The 26963-nt window shown below is 41.8% G+C and overlaps 1 protein-coding gene across 1 annotated transcript in view; it reads left to right on the top strand.

Annotated features, from left to right (window-relative positions):
• The first annotated feature begins 13182 nt into the window (after positions 1–13182).
• The window catches only part of PARM1 (prostate androgen-regulated mucin-like protein 1), a 97330-nt gene continuing 83549 nt past the window's right edge, over positions 13183–26963 (top strand). Inside the window, exon 1 of the mRNA XM_032840048.1 lies at positions 13183–13475. Coding sequence (XP_032695939.1) covers positions 13433–13475 — 43 coding nt within the window. The 5' untranslated portion in view covers positions 13183–13432. The remainder of the gene's footprint in view (positions 13476–26963) is intronic.

Raw genomic sequence — 26963 nt, 5'->3', positions numbered from 1 at the left:
CACAAATAAATAAAATTTTAAAAAGAAAAAATATAAAATTTAAAATAAATATCTCATTAAAATAGAATTTTCCATGAAAATTAAAAATCAAAATGAAGCTGCAACCACAGGAACATTCTCAGTAGCTCATTTGTTAGCCAAGCGAGGAAAACTGTTTGCCAATTTTGAGTTAATTAAGGCATCTTGGCTTGCAACAGCCAAAAATAAGTGTCTGGAAAAAGTAAACTAGTTTGGCCTATTAGCCTTTCTGTTGCTCCAACTGTTGAGGACATTGGGAGTGACAGCAATGGTCAATTTAAAAACCAGGAAAATGATTTCTAATGGTTTTTCCTTGGCTCTTGATGGGTCAGCAGATGCTACCAATGCTGTTCAGTTGTAGTTATTTGACTAGGTTTGAAATGACTGATAAATTAGCCTCTGTGAATGGTCTGAATAAAACTAAAGTTGAGAATATTTTCGAAGAAGATAAAAAAAAATCCAAACTCAGCGCAACCTGAGGTAGAATCTACTAAGATGTAATACAATGGATAGTGGCAAAAACATACCTAGAGTAGAAAAAAAAAAAGCTTAGTTGCATAAATTTACCAATATTATGAAAATGCGAGGTGTTTACAGCCAAGGTTATTCATTATAGTTTTCATTACAACAAATTGTGGAAATCCCTGGGATTTATCATGTATTTTAAGCCCATCGTGTCATTGATGAACCTCATTTTCTTTTGTGAACTTCACCACTTTCAGTTGCATGAATTTTTTTTTTAAGATTTTATTTATTTATTTGACAGACAGAGATCACAAGTAGGCAGAGAGGCAAGCAGAGAGAGAGAGGAGGAAGCAGGTTCCCTGCTGAGTAGAGAGCCCAATGTGGGGCTCGATCCCAGGACACTGGGACCATGACCTGAGCCGAAGGCAGAGGCTTTAACCCACTGAGCCACCCAGGCGCCCCGCATGAATTTTTTTTAATAGAAGTTGAATATCCTAACTTGCTCCATCATACATTGGTTAAATAGCTTAGTGTGGTTTTGCTGTGATTTTATTTTTTAGCTTAGAGCTGAGAATGGAATTTTCCTGAATGAGAAGACTCCCTTCAATCTCTATTATTATTTTTTAAGTTGCAATTATCCCATTTTTATTATTTTTTGGATGACATTTCACTAACACAAGTGAACTTGCAAATAACACAATAAAAATGCAAAATGAGTCTCCTGAATTTTTATAAAAATATTGTAAATTTACTATGGTAATAGTAGTTTTAATTAATTTAAAACCATTAATTATTCTAGAGATATACCAGACATTGTGAGTGGACTTTAAACAACGATTTCCCATTTTTTTTCTTTCTTTTCACTGTAACAGTATTCATTGTTTTTGCACCACACTCAGTGCTCCATGCAATCCGTGACCTCTCTAATACCCACCACCTGGTTCCCCCAACCTCCCACCCCCCACCCCTTCAAAACCCTCAGATTGTTTTTCAGAGTCCATAGTCTCTCATGGTTCAATCTCTATTATTGAACACTGAATGACTTTGGAAGTTCACTTTTGCTGCCCTCTTCATGAGCTAATTTCTTTTGGTTTCAAGTGACAGAAACCCAATTTAAACTAGCATGACCCAAAGGGGAAATTGACCGAAATGCTCACAGAATGACGAGAAGGGCAAAGGTGTGGTGGCATCAGAGAGACAAGTGTGGCTAGGAACCGGAAAGCCCCAGACAGACCTCGTTTCTCCCATTTCTCCTTTTCTCTGAAAGTTAGTTTTCTGGATCTAACCTCAGACTAGCTTCTTTTCACATGCTAGAGTGGTCCACCAGAATATAAGAACCCCATCATTTCATCTTCAGAGAGCAGCTCTTAATGGCATCCCCTGGCACCAGGTTTTAAAATTCTGGGAAGTACACTCAGTAAAGCAAACAGAGTTTGATCCACCATATACCAGTTACTGTGGCAAAACAATCAGTCTACATAGGAAGATGTAGTCAAGGGGAATAAACATCTCCCTTAAGAAGAAAGAAAAAAAAGGTCTTCTTGGGACAGGTAAAACACTTCACATTCTTAGCAAACTTCAAAGATGTCTGACTACACCAGCAGTTCTCAATATGTGGTCCACTAACTCCTAGGAGTCCCAAGATCCTGTCAGATCTGCAAAGTCAAAACTATTCTCATAGTAACCCTAAGATGATAGTTACCTTTTTAATTAATTAATTAATTTATTTATTTATTTATTTATTTATTGGTGGATGTTGACTTATGCACTGGTGATACAAAAGCAGTTGTAGGTCAAACTTTGGTGTTTTGGGATGCCTAGCTGGCTCAGTCAGTTGTCTGCCTTCAATACAAATCAAAACCACAGTGAGATACTGCCTCACACCAGTTAGAATGGCTAAAATTAATAAGTTAGGAAATGACAGGTGTTGGCGAGGATACAGAAAAAGGGGAACCCTCCTACACTCTTGGTGGGAATGCAAGCTGGTACAGCCACTCTGGAAAACAGTATGGAGATTCCTCAAACAGTTGAAAATAGAGTAGTAATTTGTACTACAAAAAATGTAGTAATTTGAAGGGGCATGTGCACCCAAATGTTTATAGCAGCAATGTCCACAATAGCCAAATTATGGAAAGAGCCTAGATGCTCATCAACAGATGAATGGATAAAGAAGATGTCATATATATATATATAATGGAATACTATGCAGCCATCAAAAAATGTAGTCTTGCCATTTGCGATGATGTGGATGGAACTAGAGGATACTATGCTAAGTGATGTAAGTCAATCAGAGAAAGACAATTATCATATGATCTCACTGACATGAAGAATTTGAGAAACAAGACAGAGGATAATAGGAAAGGGAAGGAAAAATGGAAGAAAAAAAAAAAAAAACCCAAGACCAGAGAGGGAGACAAACCATAAAAGACTCTTAATCTCATGAAACAAATTGAGGATTGCTGGCGCAGAGGGGGGTGGGAGGGATGGAGTGGCTGGGTTATGGACATTGAGGAGAGTATGTGTGATGGTGAGAGCTGTGAATTAGTAAGACTGATGAATCACAGACCTGTACTCCTGAAACAAATAATACATTATATGTTAATTTTTAAAAAAAAAGTATCTGCCTTCGGTTCAAGTCATGATCCCAGGGTCCTGGGATTGAGTCCCGCATTGGGCTCCCTGCTTCTCCCTCTGCCTGCCACTCCCCTGGCTTGTGTGCTCTCTCTCTGACATAAATAAATAAAATCTTCAAAAAAAAAAAAAAAAGCAAACTTTGGTGTCTTAACATAACTGAAGGCAGCAGCACTGCATTATACTGCTAACCATTGTATTCCTCACACAGTGCCTGTTCAGCTTAAAGGTGGAAAAAAAAAAACAAGTTTCACTTAAGAATGTCCTTAAAGAAGTAGTAAAAATCATTAACTTAATCAAATTTCCATTTTAAGCCCACATCTTTTTCATATCCCATGTAATTAAATGGGATGTATGCATAAAGCATGCTTGTTGCATCCCAAAATGAAATGACTATCCCAAGGAAAAGCACTTATGTGATGACTCAAGTTGCAAGATGAACAAACCACTTTTTGGAGGGACACAAATTTTATTTGAAAAAATTACTAAGACAGGCAATGGTTATTCAGACTTGGATATTTACATGACATTTTCTCCATGATGTTAGCCTGTGACTTCAAGGAAAACAGTTGACAATATTTGGTGCCAATGGTAAGATTCCAGCTGTCAAGTGAAAATTAGAATTTGGGGGTACTTGGGTGGTCCAGTCAGTTCAGTATCTGACTCTTGATTTTGGCTCAGGTGATGATCTCAGGGTCATAAAATGGAGCCCCTTGTGGAGCTCCCCACTGGGTGTGGAGCCTGCTTAAGATCCTCTCTCTCCTTCTCTCTCTGCCCTTCCCCTGATCTCTCTTTTTCTCTTGAAAGAAAGACAGAAAGAGAGAGAGAAGGAAAGAAGGAAAGAGAGAAAGAAAGAAGGAAAGAGAGAAAGGGAAAGGAAAGGAAATTAGAATTTGGCTAAACTTGTATCCTCCACCATTAACTTAATAGCTTCCTAATATTTAAAGTCTTTTCTGATGACAGAGGTGGAGATACTAACAAATGTAACTTTTTGATGTTGTAAATAATAAAATGTGTTAAAATTTGGAAGGTCTTCATAACCCTGAACCAGTATTTTCTATATGAACAATGCATGATGTTATAAAAATCATATATGAGTAAAAGATAAAAAGTGCAAGACAGACCAATGGATTTTAATGTAATTGAATATGAAAATTTCATTGAGATGTTTTCAGATTCTACATTGCTGCTCATTTATAAGAAAATACTGTTTGTTGGGTTTTGGTACAGAAAAGCCATAATTATCTGAAAGTGTCCTTAAAATGCCCCTCCCACAAAAACAAATGGTTTTTGGAGTTCTCGGCCCATTTAAAAAATGCAAGGGGGGTCCTGAAACCAAAATGTTTGAGAAATACTTCTCTAAACTCCACTTGCATACATAGACATCTAGAGACAAGCGATCTTGTCAATGCCTCTGAATAGTAAGGAACTTCTAATGCTATAATTGCAGTTGGAAAGATTTTACTATTAATAATCATTTTTCATCATCATCATAACCATTCCTACCAAATAGACAGGCTCTACTCTGTCTAGCGTCTGTTCTAAATGCTTTCTGTGCATTTAATCCTTACAGTAATCCTTTGAAGCAAGGTATCATTATTTATCATCACCTCCTTTTCATAGGAGGGGAAACTGAGGGTTAGAGAGGTTAGTGAGGGTCAGAGGCCATGCAGTCAGCAAATCCTAGACTTCTAACTCCTCCACTGTTGGTTAAGAAAGTCCCACAAGCCCAGCTCTGTACTTTCATAGGACGTATCATGAGACAATGCAAAAGATGTGCTTCAGCCACACTGCCCATTAAGATAGCTGCTAGCCACGTTTGGTTATTGAGTTTTCAAAATGCACCCAGTCTGAATTGAGATGTTATGTAAGTACAAAATATACACTGGGTTTTGAAGGCTTAGAATGAGAAAAAGAATGTAAAATATCTCATCAACAGGTTTATATTCATTAAACGTGAAATGGTAAGTATTTTAGAGATATTGGGCTAAAAAAACATATTAAATACACTTTAATTGATTTCACCTCTTTCTCCTTTTTTACAATGTGACTTCCAGAAGTTTTTAAATTACATATGCGACTTGTATTTTACTTCTTTTGAACAACACAGGTCTGCAGCATCCATGCAACCACGTTTCAGACTTGTTTAAATAAGAGTTTTCATTATGTGCATCACCTCCAAGAGGCCAGTTTCTTCCTTCCTGATATATTTTAAGGGCTTCCTCCTTAATTAAAATAAAAATTAGTGACATGTGGTTCTGTGCCCTCAAAGAGCCCATGTAGCTTCAAACAATTTTATTTAAATCAGGGAAGTAATCACATTTCATCACGCCCTTTTAAAATTGCTCTTGTTCAAGCAAATACACCTTGGCTAAGTTCCAAATTTACGCTTTTACACATATCGCATAACTGCTTTTAATCTTCTTTTCGCCATTAATAGTTAAAAAGAAGGAATCAGAGTTAAGAAGAGAAATGCAAAATGATGGGAGGAAATGTAGCAGAACCCACGGAGACACTTTCCCAATGCAATGTGAGAAAAGAAATAAAACGAAGACAAAATAGATCAGCGTCTTCAGGCTGCTGCATTCCTGCCTTTGGGGGGAGAGCAAGGTGGGGAAGAAGCTGTCAGAGAGAGTTTCAAGCCTTCCCCTGCACCTCAGGTATAGCAGGGGTGGAATTACAGAAGGGCAGAGCCTGAGTCACATAACCAAACGTGTGAAGAAACAGCTGCAGCAGGCAGGAATGTTTTGCTCCTGTACTTTAGAAACAAAAATGCTTTTTTTTTTTTTTTAATATACCCCCAAAGTTTCCCCTCTAATAACAGATAGCATTGATTGGCACAGGGAACATACATATCTAATCCATTTAATCTTCCCAATAATGCCAGGAGGAAAGGGAGATACAGCAGTGTGCCAAGTAATTAGAGTCATTCAGTGAGTAGATGGTAGAAAGCAGATTCAAAGCCAGCCTTCAGGGGCCATGGGCGAGACATCAGAACCCAGCCTCTAACCACTTCACAATACTGCTTCGCCCAGCTCTCTCCACTAAGTTATTCTGTCTCTCCTAGGCTAGGAAGAGTCCAGAGCCCAAAGGTAATGCTTCTCTATTCTCTAACATACATTATTTGACATTATCTGTAAATTATAATAAATTCAGGATGTTGAAAACGAAGTCAACCAAGGGCAATTTTTAAGAAGCTGTTGAAAGTCTACAACCTTAGAAATTCATTTTAACAGTGATCAAAAAAGAATGGAAGTCAGCAAAAGGCAGATTTATCTCAGATTTTATCCCAGTGGAGTATCATAAAGGAACTAAGAGAATTCTATGAAGAAACTGGTTTTTGCTATAAGGCGTAACTAAACAGTAGCATGCAAATTCCATCCCTGGCCCCACTCAGGAGTGTGAATCCCCCTGGTGTAATATCTAGAGTATCTTTTGGTTTCCTTCACACTTACAGTCTCTTTAAGTGTATCTCAGCTCTTTATTTGTAAAATTAGTATGACCTTATGAGGTATAAAGTTTAAACAGATTACATAAATTGTTTGGAACGATGCCTGATACATAGCAGAAGCCCAATAAATGTTAGTGGGTATTATTATTTCAAGTATTTAACGTAATAATTTATTGCATATATTTAAAAACTCTTTACAAATTCAATTTATTTGAAATGCAAAAAGAGTTCACCTATTACTCCCATCCTCCATGTTTAACCTCATAAATTATTGCATATTTTTTCTGATTGTTCATTCAATGTTTGACTCTCCACTACTCGAATATAAGCTTCCTGATGGCAGAAACAATGAACCATTGTGGTGTACATCACAAATATTCCTTGCTCTCTAGCTCTCCTCTCTATCTGGGCAAAGAAAAAGATAGTGCTTCCTTGCTTTCTTGGAGTTGCACATGGCCACTGACTTGCTATAACCAATGAAACGTAAGTGCCACTTCCGAGGAAGAGACATAAAGCCTGCATGGAACTCTCCACTTCTCTTTCCCTGTCTCAGTGAGTGTGGAAGTGGGTTTGGATATGGAGGTACAACATTGAGTACCTCGACACAGAGGATAGCTACTCTAGGAAATGACCTGGACCCACAGCAGATGTTGGTGAGAAAGGAATAAATCATTATTGCTTAAGTCTCTGAGACTTTGGGGTGTTTTATGACAGCAGCATATCCTAGCCTACCCTGATTATTACAACCTGTGACATTCCCCCAGCCTAGCATAAGGTCTGGCATTTAATAGCTGATCAACTATGTTTTCATTAAATTAATAAATTGAAAGTTTTAGGGGCACCTGGGTGGCTCAGTGGGAAAGTCTCTGCCTTCAGCTCAGGTCATGATCTCAGGGTCCTGGGATCGAGTTTTGCATCGGGCTTTCTGCTCAACAGGGAGCCTGCTTCCTTCTCTCTCTCTCTCTCTGCTTGCCTCTCTGCCTACTTGTATCTCTCTCTGTCAAATAAATAAATAAAATCTTTTTAAAAATAAATAAATAAATTGAAAGTTTTAATCATTAATAAGAATGAATTATTTCAGTTAAAGAAATCAATCATTTTCAATTCTATTCTGTGTACAGTGAAAATCTTCGGAAATTTTAACTGATTCAGAAGTGGAGATCACCACCCTTTGGGTACCAAACCATCATCTTAGGTATCAAAGTCAGAGTCACATATGCTCTGCACTCGAGGGAGGTTCCATTAAAGTTTTGCTAAATTTCAACTGAATATTTTTCTTTGCAGGGGTTTTGAAAAATCTTTATTTCTGTCATAGACTTACTTACTTAAATGGTCCTTCTTTAAAGGCACCATTACCTTATATAAATTTCACATAGAAATATACAAATTTCAGTTTATATATAAAATTCATCTGTGTGTGGCCCTTGCCCCCATGACAACCAAAACCTAGACACAGAAATTCTTCATAATCATATAGATTATACTAGAAACTGGAAAAACCTCAAGGTCAAAATCACTCAGAAAACATGTTTAGCAAATTAAATTTGCAGTTTCTCTGACCAAGGAGGAGGAAAAAGGGATAGGTATTTGGTTGTGACATCTTTTACTTTTCATTCCAACAGTGATCAACAAATGAACCAAAACCAAACAATAACAACAACAAACAAACCATCAAAACTATGAGCCCATGGGTCACAAATCAGGTCTCAACTAGTACCAAAAGATTGGGATCATTCCCTGCATATTTTCAGACCACAGTGCTTTGAAACTAGAAACCAGCCACAAGAAGAAAGTTGGAAAGAACTCAAATATATGGAGGTTGAAGAGCATCATACTAAAGAATGAATGGGTCAGCCAGGAAATTAAATAAGAATTTTAAAAATTCATGGAAATAAGTGAAAATGAAAACACAACTATTCAAAATCTTTGGGACACGGCAAAGACAGTCCTGAGAGGAAAGTGTATAACAATACAAGCCTTTCTCAAGAAACAAGAAAGGCCTCAAGTATACAACCTAACCCTACACCTAAAGGAGCTGGAGAAGGAACAGCACAGAAAGCCTAAACTGGCAGAGGAAGAGAAACAATAAAGATCAGAGCAGAAATCAATGAAATAGAAACCAAAAGAACAGTAGAACAAATCAACAAAACTAGGAGCTGATTCTTAGAAAGAATTAATAAGATTGATAAACCCCTGGCCAGACTTATCAAAAGAAAAGAGAAAGGACTCAGATTAATAAAATCATGAATAAAAGAGGAGTGATCACAACCAACACCAAAGAAATACAATTATAAGAACATATTATGAGCAACTATATACCAGCAGATTTGACAATCTGGAAGAAATTGATGCATTCCAAGAGACATATAAACTACCAAAACTGAACCATGAAGAAATAGAAAACCTGAACAGACCTATAGCCGTAAGGAGACTGACCCGGTAATCGAAAATCTCCCAACAAACAAGAGCCCAGGGCCAGACGGCTTCCCAAGGGAATTCTACCAAACGTTTAAAGAAGAATTAATACCTATTCTCCTGAAACTGTTCCAAAAAATAGAAATGAAAGGAAAACTTCCAAACTCATTTTATGAGGCCAGCATTACCTTGATTTGAAAACCAAAGACCCCACCAAAAAGGAGAATTACAGACTAATATCCTTGGTGAACACAGATGCAAAAATTCTCACCAAAATACTAGCCAATAGGATCCAACAGTACATTAAAAGGATTATTCACCATGACCAAGTGGGAATTATTCCTGGATTGCAAGATTGGTTGCAACATCCGCAAATCAATCAATATGATACAACACATTAATAAAAGGAAGAACAAGAACCATATGATACTCTCAATAGATGCAGAAAAAAGCATTTGACAAAGTACAACATCCTTTCTTGATCAAAATTCTTCACTGTGTAGGGATGAGGGTACATACCTCAATACCATGAAAGCCACCTATGAAAAACCCACAAAAACTATCATTCTCAATGGGGAAAAACTGAGAGATTTCCCCTAAAGTCAGGAACATGGCAAGGCTGTCCACTATCACCACTGCTATTCAATATAGTACCAGAAGTCCTATCCTCAGCAATCAGACAGAAAAAAAAAAAAAAAGACATCCGAATTGGCAAAGAAGTCAAACTCTTACTCTTTGCAGACGATATGATACTTTATGTGGAAAACCCAAGGACTCCACTCCAAAACTGCTGGAACTCATATAGGAGTTCAGTAAAGTGTCAGGATATAAAATCAATGCACAGAAATCAGTTTCATTTCTATACACCAACAGCAAGACAGAAGAAAGAGAAAATTGAGGAGTCAATCCCATTTACAATTGTACCCAAAACCATGAGATACCTAGGAATAAACCTAACCAAAGAGGCAAAGAATCTGTACTCAGAAAACTATAAAGTATTCATAAAAGAAACTGAGGAAGACACAAAGAAATGGAAAAACATTCCATGCTTATGGATTGAAAGAACAAATATTGTGAAAATGTCTATGCTACCTAGAGCAATCTACACATTTAATGCAATCCCTGTCAAAATATCATCAACTTTTCTCAAAGAAATGGAACAAATAATCCTAAAATTTATATGGAACCAGAAAAGACCCTAATTAGCTACAGCAATGTTGAAAAAGAAAACCAAAGTTGGTGACATCACAATTCCAGGTTTCAAGCTTTATTACAAAGCTATAATCATCAAGACAGTATGGTGCTGGCACAAAAATAGACACATAGACCAATGGAACAGAATAGAGAGCCCAGAAACGGACCCTCAACTCTATGGTCAACCAATTTTCGACAAAGCAGGAAAGAATGTCCAATGCAAAAAAGACAGTCTTTTCAACAAATGGTGTTGGGAAATTGGACAGCCACATGCAGAAGAATGAAACTGGACCATTTTCTTACATCACACACAAAAATAGACACAAAATGGATGGAAGACCTCAATGTTAGACAGAAGTCTATCAAAATCCTTGAGGAGAACACAAGCAGCAACCTCTTCAACCTCAGCTGCAGCAACTTCTTCCTAGAAACAAAGGTAAAGGAAGCATGGGCACAAATGAACTATTGGGACTTCATCAAGATCAAAAGCTCATTCAAGATCAAAAAGAAACAGTCAACAAAACTAAAAGACAACTGACAAAATGGTAGAAGATATTTGCAAATGACATATCAGATAAAGGGCTAGTACCCAAAATCTATAAAGAACTTATCAAACTCAACACCCAAAGAACAAATAATCCAATCAAGAAATGGGCAGAGGACATGAACAGACATTTCTGCAAAGAAGACATCAAGATGGCCAAAAGACACATGAAAAAGTGCTCCACATCACTCAGCATCAGGGAAATACAAATCAAAACCACAATGAGATATCACCTCACACCAGTCAGAATGGCTAAAGTTAACAAGTCAGGAAATGACAGATGCTGGCGAGGATGTGGAGAAAGGGGAACCCTCCTACACAGTTGGTAGGAATGCAAGCTGGAGCAGCCACTCTGGAAAACAGCATGGAGTTTCCTCAAAAAGTTGAAAATAGAGCTACGCTATGGCCCAGCAATTGCACTACTGGGTATTTACCCTAAAGATACAAACGTAGTGATCCAAAGGGGCATGTGCACCCGAATGTTTATAGCAGCAATGTCCACAATAGCCAAACTATGGAAAGAACCTAGATGTCCATCAACAGATGAATGCATAAAGAAGATGTGGTGTATATATATATATACATATATACATATATACATATATATGTATATATATATACACACACACACTCACACACACGCACGCACGCGCGTGCACAATGGAATACTATGGAGCCAACAAAAAACCAAAATCTTGCCATTTGCAACCATGTGGATGGAACCTAAGGGGTATTATGCTAAGCGAAGTAAGTCAACCAGAGGAAGACAATTATCATACGATCTCTCTGATATAAGAAATTTGAGAGGCAGGGAGGGGGTTCGTGAGGGGCAGGGAGGGAAAAAGAAACAAGATGGGACTGGGGAGGGAGACAAATCATAAGAGACTCTTTATCTCATGAAACAAACTGAGGGTTGTTGGAGGGGAGCGGGGTGGGGGGAAGGGATAGGAAGTGTTATGGACGCTGGGGAGGGTATGTGCTACGGTTAGTGCTATGAATTGTGTAAGACTGATGATTCACAGACCTGTACTCCTGAAGCAGATAATACATTATATGTTAATTTTTAAAAAGGAAAAAGAAAAGAAACTATGAGTCCAGTTTAATCTGGTTGTGGAAGAGAGACAAACTACACAAGTGGTAATGGTGGGGTCAGGCAGAGGAATGGATGTGGTCACGGGTACAGTGATAAGACCCAAACAAGTGACAAAATGAAACCCGAGGCTCTGGTACAGGAAAAAGAAGCCACAGGAAAAAGAAAGCTGTTCCCAAGGTCTACGAACAGTCCTGAGCTTATTAATTCCTTAAGAAGTCTCGTTAATTCCAGCCACTTTCCAGCTCTGGTGACGAGGGGACCAGCAGACTCCTACCAGCAGAGAGAGGGCACGTGGATCTGGCGTCTGGCCGGATAGAGGTGTGAGAAATAAGCAAGTGTAAGTTGGTGGGGAGGCCTAAGCGCAAGGTCAGCTTTGATCTGCGTGAACATACAGAAACCCTGGGCTTGGAGAGCGAGTACCCTGTAGGGATGACGCAGGGTGCCCGGGCAGGCATGCTGTCTGTACCACTTGCTAGTTGCCTGGCCTCGGACAAGTAGTTAAACCTTCCTGTGCTTCCACTGCTTCCACCGAAAATGAAGATAGAATAGTGCCCAGCTCAAAGGGTTACTGTGAGAACTTCATTTGGTTAATACCCGCACAGCACAGTCGCTCAGCACACAACACTCAGTCAGGAAATGTCGGCCTTTGTTTTTGTGGCCCTGATGCACAAACTGTTCGATTGCGGGGTCCAGTCCTTACCAGCCATGTGACCTAGAGTGCATTACGTTATCTTCTGTGTGCCTCGGTCTTCTCGTCTATACAATGGAATAATAGTAATTCTTACGTCACCAGATTGTTAGGAGTCATGATACCACACCTAGGAGGTTGTCTGGCTCAGTTGTCCCATGATCACTATTACCGGACATTAGTATCATTTCTTCTGGCAAGAAGCTGAAAAGGATAAAAGGCATGCTGGCTCAGGGACCAGGAAGTGCAGTGGGGTTGAATGTGTGGGAGGTTTTGACGTACACGCAGGAACATTTTGAAGAAAGGAAGACAATTCCTTGGAAAGTAAAGTGTATGCTCTTCTGCAGTAGTGGGGTCTTGGCTCTTCGAAGGGACGCCTAAGATGGTCACCTGTGGTAAGATGGTCACCTGTGGTAGCTCGCATAAGAAAAGCTGAGATAAATTCCCGGGGGCAGAGATCCGCTCACACTTCTTTGAGTCCCCTCGGTTCCCAGCAGGGTGCTAGACGCCAGGACCTTCGCGGAACCCGGTCCAAACGCGAGTCTCGCGCCCTCACTGTCCAGCAGAGGCCGCCCTGGGCCGGGGCTCCCAGGACCTGAGCGCCGGGAGAGTGGAGGCCAGGGGGTGGCCTTGTCAGCGCCGCGGGGCCCGGGTGGGAGGGGTTTGGCTGGAGCCCGCGCGGCGGCAGAGGCGGCCGAGGCTCGGGCGGCTGGGATGGAGCAGAAGCGCGCCGGGCGCCGGAGGACACGCGGCTGACGGAGCCGCGCCGCGCTCGTCTCGCTTCTCCGCCCTTCGCGGGAGCAGCCCGAGCCCGAGCGCGCAGAGCCGCCCTCGCCTCCCGGCTCCCAAGGCCGCCAGCGCGGCAGAGGAGGAGCCGGACGCGCTCCGAGCGCTCGGTCAGTCGCGGAGCTCGGCACCGCACACCAGGGTACCATGGTCTGCAAGACTCTCTTCGCTCTCTGCATCTTCACTGCAGGTATTTCGGGGCGCCGTCCCCCCGGAGGAGCCGGGCGCGCTCGGGGCCCCGGTGGCCGGCGCCGGGGCTGGGGCTGGGGCTGCAGCGGCGACACCGGGAAGTAAGTCACCGCGCGCGGGTGGCCGGAGTGGGGCGAGCCTCCGGAGTTGCGTGATGTGCGCACTTGGATTTGGGGTGGTGCCAGCCTGTCGGGATCCTGGGCCGTGTGGGACCCAGGGGATGGCAGGGTCCTTCCTGCCGCAGCCCGCGCCCACACAAACTCCGGGCGTTGTGGAACAGGTGGCTGCGCGACGCGTTCGAACCCCGGGTGGGCGACACTGCGTGCGACTCGAGGCTTCTCGGGTCTCCGAGCCCACCGTGCCAGAGCGGGCAGCACACTTCTAGAGGCGGCTGGACCCGGGGAGGGACGGGAGAAGAGGGGGGAACCGCGTCTGGAAGGCTCTATCCAAGCAGTGGCTGCGCGCGCGGCCGGGGCTCGGCGGTCTCTTGGTCTCGGGTCCCGGCGTCCCTCCGTGGTTGCGCGCTGGGGGCGATGCGGCACTAACAGCCCCGCCGGCCGCTGCCTTCACCCGGCTCAAGCTTGCCTCCTGGGTCTGCAGTTCCACCCTGCGGCCCGCAGCCTCCCGGAACTGTGTGCGGTGGCGGAAACTGCCAAGTTGGCTCAAAGTGCCCCCAGCCCCGACCCTGATTCTGGGCGGCTTCCCCGCGCGCGCCTCGCTGGTCTCAGGACCGACGGCGGCGGCCTCGGGCAGGGGCTGCGGAGAGAGGAGCAGGAGGACGGAGCTTGGCTGAGTGGGGGCCGGGAGACAGTGCGCTCAGCCTGGTGCCGGGGACCCAGTTTTTCCAGAAAATGCAGCCGCACCGGGACAGCCGACTATGGATAAGGCGCCCGCGGAACGAGCAGCTGCGAGCGCGCGGACACTGGTGTTTCCATAAGAATGTTCCAAAGCCACACAGCACAACCCCGTTTGACTGTCCGTGATTTTTTTTTCCTCCTGAACTGCCTGGGTTTGTGTTCTTGTGGACACGGGTCGTCTCAGTCCCTTAAAACGAAGCTAGGGGTTTCCGGGCCGCTCACAAAGGATAATGCAATTTTGAGGAAAAGTTTCCCAACTTAAGCCTAGAGCGTGTTCTGTTTCGTTTTTGTTTTCTTCCTTTACTTGCTGAAAAGTCTGAGAAAAAGAAACCGTTTTCGTGTTGGTGTCCGCACCGTTTGCAGTCGCGTCCGCGGACGGTTCCCGAACACTCTGGCGGCTTTGGCTCGCAGCCTCGCAGCCTCCGCGCCCGGATCCCAGCAGGTGTTAACGGCCGCGTCCCAAACCGCGGGACTGTCCTGTGAGGCAGTTCCAGCAACGCTCCGAGCAAGAGATGTTTGCGAAACGACAGGAAAGGTGCCTTTACTTTCCCCCTCACTAGACATCTTTTCATGAAGCCCGAGGCGCAGAACTTGAGCGAGCCAGTAGAGCCAGTGGGTAGGTTTCTTTCCTAATTTTATCCTGCGGCTTGTCTTTTTTTTTTTTTTCTTTTTTCTTTTTAAATCGACAGCTCTGGCAGCTGACAATACCCGGATTAACCCTACCAGCAGTGTAGTAGCATTTTTTCTAAGGAGCTCAATTTTTTTTTCTTGGTCAATTTTAGAGTTTAGTCCAGCTGTTCTGGGGTGAGAATATTGCCCTTGTGCATCGCTGGAGTGAGGGGGCGGGTGGGCCCACGGAACAGCCTCATCCGTGCACGCATGTTGGGGAGTGGGTCAGAACCAAGAGGCTCACAGCCTCCCAGTTCTGGGGCTCTCCTGACCCTGGAAGACATGGTTGTGTTTCTGTGTGCATCTTACAAGCAGAGTGATGAAGCTTCAGCCTTCCCTCTTTAAGGATCCTTGTGTTGTTAGAGCTACTTGCAATAAGCTGTGAGAAAATAATATAAAAATTGGCATCAATACCTCATGAGACTCTCTGCATCCTAAAGATGGGTGTTTTCAGAAATCGAAATAACATTTTTTCTAGGGAAAAATAATTGCTGTGTTGGTAAAGGAGAGGTGGTGGGGGTTCCTGAAATGAAAGTGACATTCCCCAGCTCCCTTGTAAAGCCCTGGTTAGTTTCACCCAGCAAGTGCTTCTTTTCTGTCCTCCTGGTCCTCTTCCTCCTCCTTCTCCTCCTCCAACTTTCCGACCCACCCCTCCTCCTTTTCCACCTTCTTTTCCTTCTTCTTTTTAAAAAGAAGTAAAACTCTTATGGTGATACTTTGAGCCAGGAATGGGGTTTGGCAGGGGACTTTTTTTAGCTTAATAAATCCACTCATTAAGTACATAGCATTTGCTCCTTCCTGAATAACAGACACTTTCAAATATGTCGGCACTATCAGCAACAATCATCTCTACATTTATTCACTTGTATTTTAAAAAGAAGGAAGGGAGAAACATCAGGCTGTCTTCAGTTCTTTCAAAGTTGATTGTGGTGTAAAACTATCATGGCTGTTTTATAGACCATTCTCAAACATCTCTGTGTATAAGGCACATAGGAATACTGCCTCCAAATTAAATTATAAGGCAGCACCCCCAAGTTTTGGCTACAGAACTGATGAGGGAGGGAGGATGGCAGGCTTCAGGAAGCTTCTGTTTTCATCCCTGTCCCCTCTGGATTCTCTTCTTTTTTCCCACCATCATCATTGCCCCCCTCTGGGGTTCTATGGCCCCATTTGTTTAAAAACTCCCTCACTGAAACATTGGAGATGTACTGGAACTTTCAAAAGGCCTTTTCCAGCACTCAAGGAGGACAACAGGGAAAGAAGCGTAGGTAAAAAGAGGCACAAACCCCGTGATCCTACTCTACTGGTACCCTGGATTCTACCATGTCTGTCCCTACTCTACCCACAGAGAAACCATCACATCCCACCCCATGACCTTAGCCATTGGTGATCAAACTCAGGAGAGCTAGACTCCAGCCTGCCACCCAGCTAGAGATCCCATCTGTGTTCTGGGCTTGTCAGATTGCTCTTCTCTGGGTGACTAACATCTAGAATGTCCTTATCATTGACGGGAAACCCCACCTTACACATTTACAGCTCTGTTGTCACTGCAGATCCTGATACATGTCAACACCTTATCATAAGCATATTAAAGCTTTTTCATGAATCCTATTATAAACATATTAAAAATAAACCAAAAATGCACACACTTTAAGAGAATAGCAAGGTTGCCTGTGGTTGTTTGGGAGTGGGGATGAAGGGTTACTCCCATTCCTCTGAAATCTGTATCTCAGTCCAAGAAGTGACACCTCCTTCCCATGAAACCTGACCTGAGAAGGTGGAAGGTCTTCATTGTTATCTGATACATGAGCTGAGGCAGTGTTGCAAAGTGGTAAGCGTGTAGATTCTGCTTCTAGATCATTCTGCCACTAGATCGCCTAGGTACAAAGCTGAGTTTGACTAGTTACTAAGAGAGTAATTTAAGGCAAGTAACTTAACCATTCTCAGTTTTCTCATCCACAACATTGGGGAAATAAAACCTCATAAAATTATTGAAAGTTTTAAATGACTAAATGTACTTACAGTGCCTGGAACGTAGGAAGCATTCAATAAGCATTAGCTGCCATTGTTTCTATTAATCTTATTAATAATGTTTACTAGTGTTTGGTACCTGTTAGGTCATCCTCTCAGAAGTAGGGCTTCTACGTTTGCACTTAAACTATATAAATCAAAGATCTCAACTAATTTACCATCATAGTGCCAGCTGTTTTGGCAAACCTTAATGTGCAAATTAAGAAAATATTCAGCCTAGCCTACTAAATGCCTAATTTGCAAAGGTTAATAATGTGCCAGATTAGATTTAGCACAACAGTCCAAAAGAATGCTCTGTAACAAATAGATGGCAAGTCTCACGAAAGACTTTATTTCTTCCACAAAGTCTTTTGCAAACTGGTGTGTTTCAGAAGCCCAACTCAGCTAAACCTTTAAGTCAGGTTTCTAGAGCCACAAATTTTAGATGATTCCAATCAAAGAACTTAGGAAAAGGCAGCTCCTAGTACCTGAATGATCCAGAAGGTTCTCTCGAAAACCCAGAAGCATCAGTAATGGACAGATCTTTAATTTACCTTGGCATTTGGGCCAGGTCTAATTGTGCGTGTGTTTTTATAAGGAAAATATTGGCCAACTATTTACCCTGTTTGTTCAGATTTTCTTAAGCAATAATTTTCCATGTGGGAGTGGGAAGGTGGGGACGCGGCTACCACATCCACTGGAAACAGTGGAAAGGTACATTTTAGAAATATTTTCAAAAGGGATTGGCTGTCTTAACATCCAAATGAACCGAATCCTGCCATAGTATTTCTATTAATTTGCTTCCTTTCGGAAGTAACTGTCCCTTAAACTGGATATGTTAGTTTAGGAATCAGATATTTGCTTTGCTAATAAGACACTGACTGAAACAGTTGTTTGGAAAAATTAATGTTTCATTAGAAGACATTGGCAATTCTGAGAAGAGGTGGGCAAGTGGTAAGTGTGTGCCTTAGGCAATACTGGCTTTTTACTTGGAAATGCAAGGCTAATGGGTTATCGTCCAGTTGAAGTGACTATAAAATAAGACTGATTTGTGTGCGGCATTACTTTGCTTTTAGTCATAGCTTAAATTATTCAAATGACAGAATTTGTGTAACAGCAGATTTTCTGATGTGTGGATCTTTAAAGGTTCATCATCATCCTTATACCAGCATAGCCCATTTCTTTTACCTGTTTTAATGTCATTTATAAACCTTGAGACCTTTGCCACTTTTAAGTAACAGAAATCTTTACAACAAAATAGACAATTACGTAATTCTTTTTATCTGTGTTTTCCAATGGTACAGGGCAGTATAATGTCAATTGAAAATAAGCTGTTTTAATTTTCCTTTGGCTAGTGTTGCCAGATTTAGCAAATAAAAATACAGATTGCCCAGTCCAATTTGAATTTCAAATAAAGAGTGAATTCTAAGCATGTCCTACACAATAGTTGGGACAAACTTAAACTAAGTAATTCTTCATGGTTCATCTTGAATCCAAATTTAACTGGGCATCCCGTATTTTATCTAGAAACCCTATGTTTGCCCTTTTATCTGCAGTTCATCTATACGATGGGTTTGATATAGGATTCACTTTACTTTGAACCCCGCCCCCAATCTAGGTTAAGTTGCCTGCTCCATTTCTGTCTGTTCATGGGGAAACTGGGAAATTTCAGAGAAGCTCTCTCTCTCTAGCCTATAGCAATCGCCAAGAATGGGGTTCAGAGGCAGCTCTCCAATGAAATATTTTTAATCTGATTGTATTTCTTTTTTTTTTTCCAAGATTTATTTGTTTATTTTAAAGACAGCATGTGTGCATGCTGGAGTTGGGGTGGGGAGGGACCGAGGGAGAGGGAGAGAATCTGGAAGCCAACTCCTTGTTGAGCGCTGGAGCCAGAGCTGAGCCGGAGTTAAAGCTCAATCCCAGGACACTGAGATCACGACCTGACCCCAAATCAAGAGTCAGACACTTAACCGACTGAGCCACCCAGGCAACCCTCTAATTGCATTTCCATTAACTGTGCGTTGTTACGTGTTTCGGAACACCTAGGATTTCTATAGGCTTCCTGAAGCTACCTTACCTTGCCTCTTGTGACTTTTCTCTTAAAAAAAAAAAAAAAAAAAAGCATACGTATTTTAAATGGTAGCAATGTTCTTGCCTGGGAGCTGGAACTAGAAGCCCTCTACAATCCAGCTGGCAACTGATTAAAAAAGAAAGTTACAGAATAGCTTTGGATTTCAATGCTTTTTTCTGTGCCAGGATCTTAATACATCTCACAAATATTAATTATTATAAGGTTTACATAATTCCTGCAGGACAGGTCTATTGGTACACTTGAAATCTGTAGGTATGAAGCCTGAAGCATCATATTAGAATTTCAAGGCAAATTGGAAAACAACAACAACAAAAAAAAACCCTTAAGCAATTGGACTGAGGTGGAAATTTGCACTTTTTGTGGTATCTATGACAAAATCTGTGAAGTCTATGAATAGGTAACTGTTAAGTGGGAAAAAAAATTGTGGCAAATTACCAGCGTGATATTTAGGAAAACACATCTATTCAATACAAAATAAGATGCATAGTAGACTACAACTTTGATGATAATATCTTCCACTTCTAGTCCACATTCTGCTACCTGCTTTTGTTTTCTATCAGGGAGGAGATAAGGACATACGAACTTGAGCACAGGAGCTGAACATGAAAAGAACTGGAGCAGAGAAAATTCTGTTTGGTTTTGTGTGTGTGTTTTGGCCGTGATTGAATGGGGGTGATCAAAACATGTAACCTTTTAAATGATTATATTCTTGCCAGTTTTGTGTTGTCCAGAAGCATAACTTCATTATGGACAGTTTGTTCACTTAATATCATGGCCCGTGATGATGCTTCTGCTTCTTAGGAAATCTTTTCAGTTTCTGTTAGAAAAGCTTTTGTGATCCTACAGATGGACAGCAGACAGATACCATTCTACTGGAGTTGAACATTTCTTTGATTGTTACACACTCCACGCCATGTGATTCTTGTTTTGTACTGTCATTTAGATTCTTTAGGAAGAACAATAACAATTATCTAAGGATAAAAAGATGTGCTCTTTCTTCACTGTACAAAAGTTACAATGCCTTTGCTGTAGGTGTTTAGGGAAATGTTAAAGATGCCATCATTCTGTTGAGCTCCCAAAGGGTGTCAAATTATGTCAAATTACAGGAAGACTTCAGTACGTCCCAGAATTACAATACAGGGGAGTCTTTTTTTTTTTTTAAGATTTTATTTATTTATTTGAAAGAGAGGCAGTGAGAAAGAGCATGAGCGAGGAGAAGGTCAGAGGGAGAAGCAGACTCCCCGCGGAGCTGGGAGCCTGATGCGGGACTCGATCCCGGGACTCCGAGATCATGACCTGAGCTGAAAGCAGTCGTCCAACCAACTGAGCCACCCAGGCGTCCCAATATAGGGGAGTCTTGATGCCCGTTTGTTCATCAGAGGGACGTAAAGAAATGTGGGGGACTGAACACCTCTTTGTTGGCCTGGGAAAGGGGGCAAATCATTGGTGAATCACACACTCTGCCAATGGGAAATTCTTGCTCTCCGTGGATCTGCTGCATGAGAGGCAACACCAAGATCAATATGGCCATCACCCAACTGATGAGGAACCCTGGATGTTTTGTCTTAAAAATTACGACTTTGATAGGGACAGCATTCAAGATGAAAGAGCCCTGGAATTCTCCCTTTGAAAGGCTATTCAGAAAGGTCTGAGCAAGGGCGTGATGAGTTTTCAAGGACATAAGATCACTCATCATTTACCTCCTAGGAAATGTTGGTGGGGAAGTAAGTGTGATATCAGATTCCGTGTGGAAACTGGTAAGAAATGGTTAGTAGGAAGGAGTCATGGCTGTTCCAGAAATTCTGCATAGGACCATCGGAGAGGCTGGGGGGTGGTCTGTTACATGAGACTGAGAGTATGTGAGATGGCTGAATGTGGTGGTTGTGGAAGGATAATTGGGGGGTAATAAGTAAAATTATTGGGGGCTACTAAAGACCAAACCACCCCCTTCCTGCTACTCCTGCTGGGAATGGAAAATGCATCAAGTTTCGTTTTAGGTGGAGGGGTTGGGGGAGTGGGATAAGAGATTCCTCCTCAGATTTATGTGAATATAGAGCCTACTTTAGTACACCTTTTTAGGTTTGTGAAAAGTTGCAAATTGAGCCTTTCAGATGAAACTGTGGTGGCCCTTAATGGCAGGTAAGCAAGATATCCTCAGCCTTGTAAAAGGGGACAAAGAATGAGAAAATGCTTCGAGATGTCAAAAGGAATATGCTGCTTAGTTTAGATCCATTAAGGAGGGCTGAGTGGCCTGGGGGTGCTTACTTCAAGGCAGCCATCCTAGACCTCCACTTCAAAGAGTTCTATTTTGAGCAGGCCCCCGCTCATGTGCTTATAGGATGAGGCGCACAGCCCTGATATTTATCAGGTGAGAATGAGATTTTTTTTAAAGATTTTATTTCTTTATTTGAGAGAGAATGAGAGAGAGCATGAGAAACGGGAGGGTCAGAGGGAGAAGCAGACTCCCCACTGAGCAGAGAGCCCGATGTGGGACTCCATCCTGGGACTCTGGGATCATGACCTGAGCCAAAGGCAGATGCTTAACAGACTGAACCACCCAGGTGCCTGAGGATGAGATTTGTGAGAAGCAACAAGGCTGAACCAGGATTTGGCTAATTCTGGCTGGCATGGAATGCCAACTCCAAGATCTTAATCTTCTGCCTTGTTGGGTTATGATATACACATTGATTACCCTGTGAGTAAGCCTTCAACAAATGTTTATTAAGCAGGTACGCCAACAAATAGAAGATTTATTTTACTTCATTTGCTTGCCTGCATACCACTGCTAGATTGTAAGGTGCAGGGAGAGCAGAAATTTTAGCTACTTTGTCCCCACTGTGTCCCCAACATGTAGAACAGAGCAAGATACATAACAAGTGCTTAGCAAATATTTGTTAAATTAATTTTTAATTGAGAACCTACAGGTACAAAACTTTATCCAAGATTCTGGAGAAACAACAATGAAGAAAACGGAACTCTACCCTCAGAGTATTTTCATTCTTTGAGGATGATGAATTTTGACTTGTTCAGAAGGAAATGAATGGTTGACTGTCTGTCTAATAGTCATCTTAAACTCAGCATGTCCGAGTCTGAACTCCTGGACTTCCCTCCCCCAGGAGGCTATGCATGAAACCTTCCCCATCTCAATTAATGGCAAGTCAACTTTCTCAGTGCTTGGGCTGAAAATCATGAGTCCTCTCTGAGTCCCTTTCTCCCAACACCCCTCATCCAATCCTTTCAGATCTCTTTGCCCTACCTTTAAAATAGATATATATTCAAACATTATTTGCCGTTTCCACTGTCTTGCTCCAGGTGAACCATGTCTCTTTCCCCTGGAATACTTCAGTGGCCCCCTCTCCGGTCTACCAACCCTGACCCTCCTAATGTCTGTTCTCCACATGGTAACAATTGATCCAATGGGAATACAGCAGATGATGTCATTGCTCAGTTCACGGCTTTGCAATGGCTTCCTGTTGCATGCAAAGCAAAATCCCGAGTCCTTCATGTGACCATCAAGCCCTACATGAGACCCTGCCCCATTCATTCTTGGACCCGGGCTTCTACCTCTTCTTTGCTCACCCTACACCAGCCACACTGGCTTCCTTAGAGCATACAGCAGCTGGTTCCTCTGTCTAAGACATAATTTTTCAGACAGCTAATTCCCTCACCTCCCTAAAGTCTTTGCTCATTTGTCACCTACTGTGAGATTCCTCCTGACTAGCATTTTAAAATTGCAGTCTGTTGCACCTGACAACACCACATTACCAGTGCCCCTTCACTGCCTTTTGCCTCCACTTTTTCTTTAATGTCAATTTTCCTCCATCCCTTACCCATCCCTGCCCCCTGGGATTTTGTCTCTTATTTTCTGTGGTTTCCCCAGTGCTAAATACTACATGGCACTTTGGGTATACTCAGAATATATTTGTTGAACCGAATGACTAAAACATATTTTTGAGAGGCATATGTGTCTCAGTTGGTTAAGCGTCTGCCTTCGGATCATGTCATGATCCCAGGGTCCTGGGCTCGAGCCCCACCTGCTCTCTGCTCAGTGGGAATCCGCTTCTCCCTCCCCCTCTGCCCTTCTCCCTGCTCATGCTCTCTCAAATAAATAAATAAAATCTTTTTAAAAATACATTTTTGAGGGTTGGCAAAGTGAAGGCTCAATTCAAATTTTGCCTTAGATCACCCCAAAATGAGACTTTTGGCAAACTTGCCTATACTCAGGTGCTTATGCCTAGTGTTTCCAAATAGCTTTTTTAAAAAAAAATATGAGTTAGCCTTTAGTTTTCTTTGAGGATTACAAAAGTTAACTTTAAAATCAGCTCTTTTTTTTTTGAGCATGCCTTTACAAAACATTTATTTTAAAAATGTTCATTTCACCCCCCTCCCCCACCCCATGGATATCACTTTGAAATAGCTGAAATGTGGGGAAAAGAAGAAGAAGAAGAAGAAATAGCTGAAACATTTTAAGTTCTCTGGCCAATTAAGAAAATGTCACCTTTGAGCTCAGCTAGAAAAGATAAAGATAAATCTCCACTATTTGAACATTTTTGAGAATTTTCTGAATAAAAATAACCTGATGATAAAAAGTGAATTGAGTCTAAATGAAGCATGACGGGCTGTTTCCCAGTGATGTTTGAGAAAGTTAAGTAAATTCCAGTGCTGAACGTTGAGATCGTAAGAAGAACGAGGCATTCTCTTGGCCTTAAAGACTCTGCCTTGCACCTGCTCTAGTGATTCTGAGTGGTGTTGTCGTCCAAGCAGTAGCTCCAAGTGGTGGAAGTGCTGACTGGTATGAGACCCGCATTCCTGTGAATGCCTGTTATCAACACTGCAGGGCAGCCCCCTAACGTGGCTGGTGTTACAGTCACCGAGGCTGGCATGGCTGTCAGCTTCATCATCCAACAAATACTCATGGTACTTTCGGGCTCAAATAGAAACATGTAAGTATTTAGCAGCTGCCTAAAAGAACATGGCTTTAGGAAATAACAACATACTTGCATTGAAGCCTCCAAGACAATGGTATAATTGAAGATTACGCTTGCAGGGCAACCTATAAACAAACCAAAGAACAGAAAAGATGACATTTGGGTGCCTGGGGGACTCAGTTGGTGAAGCGACTGCCTTAGGCTCAGGTCATGATCCTGGGGTCCTGGGATCGAGTCCTGCATTGGGCTTGCTGCTCAGTGGGGACTCTGCTTCTCCCTGTAACTCTACCCTCTCTTGTGCTCTCTCTCTCACGCTCTCAAATAAATAAATAATTTTTTTAAAAAAGAAAATATGACAATTTATATTAAAAACATCTGCCTTGCTTGTTCAGTGAGGTCTGCTTGCCCATTTTTGAGGGGGACAGGTGCTGGGCAGCTTGAAGGAGGACAGCTTGGGCTGTACACCGGGGAGTGGCCAAGGGCAGTCAGCCTCTCCTGGTGCTGGGGGGGCCGCGTGGGGTGATATGAGCATGACACCAGAGGACTGGGAACTGTTCTGCCACCTCTCCTCTGTGGAAAGGACTGTGTTCCTAAAGGAAATAGAAAGCACAGCCTATGGCAATTCTAGGTTTCATTTTTGAGGAACTGTCAGATGGTTTTCCAAAGTCACCGCACCGCTTTGTATTTGTGTATCCTATCTCAATAAAGTGATTCAAGTACATTTTTTAAGAGAAGAAAGGAAAAGCCACATGCGCTGACAAGAGAAGCCTTCCCAGATCTCAATGATAAGTGTGGCTGCTGAAGGAGGGGAAATTATTACATCACTGAGAACCTTTGAGTTAGGAGGGGTATCAGAAAGTGGAAGATAAGGTTTTTGAAATGAGGAAATTTACAACCAAATTTTGGTTAAAAAAATAAAATGTCATTAAGTGAAAGTCATGTCTTATAACAGTTTTTCAAAGCTGCCCTCAAGCACTTTTTTTTAATCATTATGGAAATTTTAAGTAGGCACAGAAATTGACAAGAAGGTATCTATCACCCACCCAGACCTGATTTCAGACTCTGTTTTGATAAAGAACTTTAAAAATATTAATATATTGGAAATCATGTAAATGTCTAACTAAAAAGTGCTAGTCAGAAAGACTAGCATACATTCATGTTCATTCAAATGGGTGACATCAAGCAGCTGCTTAGAAGTGTGGTGCAGTTGGTTCATTTATGTACTAACACATTAAGTGGTTACAATATATTGAACTAACAAGTGTGACTTTATATTTCACAATTATATCAGAAAAGTAAGCTACAGAAGAAATGTACATTGTGATGAAATATTCAAAACATTGTTATGTGTGTGCCTGTAGAGAAAATCATTTAGAAGAATACAGTGGTTATTTCTGGCACATGAGCTTTGGGTTAGTTTCACTTTTTATGACCTTCTCTTTTGTCTGAAATTGTTGAACTAGTTTGTATTGCCTTCACAATTAAAAAAGAAAGAAAGATAATATCAAGATTTTAATCCCTCTTTATCCACACTTAATGTTGCTATCGTAACTGCTAGATAGTTACTTCTAACCTCAAAATCTTGATTCAGAAATCCTTCTGATGGATCCCTCAAAAAATACATCTTAGAAAAGCAAATAACTTCAGAAAGGTTTACAGGATATCACTAATGTAATGGGCTGGGTGGGGGGAGGTTCTGGGAAGAAATTGACTTTAATATTATATTTTATAAAACCAGAGTGCTACATAAATCATTGATCAGAACAACCATTTTGGATCGTATTTTAAGAAACTCTGACTTAACTGATCAGTATTTGAGATACTTTGTTTCAATACCTTGGTTGTCATATGGGAGCAATTTTTAAATTAAAACAAGCTTTTCTATAATGAAATCTGTCATCTTAGATAATAAATAAGAAGAAATAGCCCTCAAAAGAATATATGATTTGTTTTCCTTTGACAACATTAAATTTGTTATGTTATCTTTTCAATAAAATAATCAATAAAATGTGGTTTAGGCAAATGCTGGAGCATCCGTTACTAATAGTCCATGAGCAGATAGGCCAACCCCTTCATATTCTAGATAAAGCTAAACATGCTGGTGTGGGAAGGAGATTCCACATTTGTAACGTTTTGTAGGTATCACACATTATATGATGTTTGTTCCATTTCCAACTTCATTTAATGCGCCTAACAACCCCATGATGGACCATACCAATCCCACAGTGTCACCAAGTCTCAGAAGTAATGAGATGTAGATCACACAGTTGGTAAGTGACTAAGCTAGGCTTAACCAAGCCTGCCATCTTTTACCCTCCGTAATCCCTACTGTCTTGAATGACCAAATCAGACTATGCAAACTTAGTCTCCAAAATTTCTCTCAACTCTGATCCTCTCTCCCATCCCCACACCTACAGACTTGATCGAGAATCTTGTCATCTCTTCCTAGCCTGCCACGGTAACTCCTAAATTGTCACTGGCCACCCTTTCCCTTCTCACAGTCTCTCGCCACTCTTTTGGAAGTCATTCAGGCCAAGCCAGGCTGCCTGCTCCGCACCCCACCCCAACCCCGAAGGAGCAGAAGCCAACCTAAATCTGCTTCAGAGTTTTCCAGGTGCTTAGCCTGTGGCTACTAAATCCCATTTCCACCAAAAAAAGAATGAAGACTCCTGGGAGAAGTGGTTACTTCCAGGGATGGTCTAGAAACCATGTAAGATGAGTCTGGACTACCTTGTCATACCAGATAGCAAGGATGCTGTCAAAGACAACCGTGGCTCCGGTGGAAAGGACTCAGAACGCCTTAATGAGGCCCCCAGGGGCCAAAGATGGAGCAAACTGAGGATAACGGCAATGGGCTGAATCACATTGTTCCAACTCACGAGCTGATTATGATACCAAAACAAAGCAATAATAACACGAAACTTCATTTGTCT

This window comes from Lontra canadensis, unplaced genomic scaffold (genome assembly GCF_010015895.1).
Source record: "Lontra canadensis isolate GAN:19392208 unplaced genomic scaffold, GSC_riverotter_1.0 scaffold1, whole genome shotgun sequence".
NCBI lineage: Eukaryota > Metazoa > Chordata > Mammalia > Carnivora > Mustelidae > Lontra > Lontra canadensis.
Note: the sequence above shows the minus strand (reverse complement) of the source record. Positions and strands in the feature narration are given on the sequence as shown.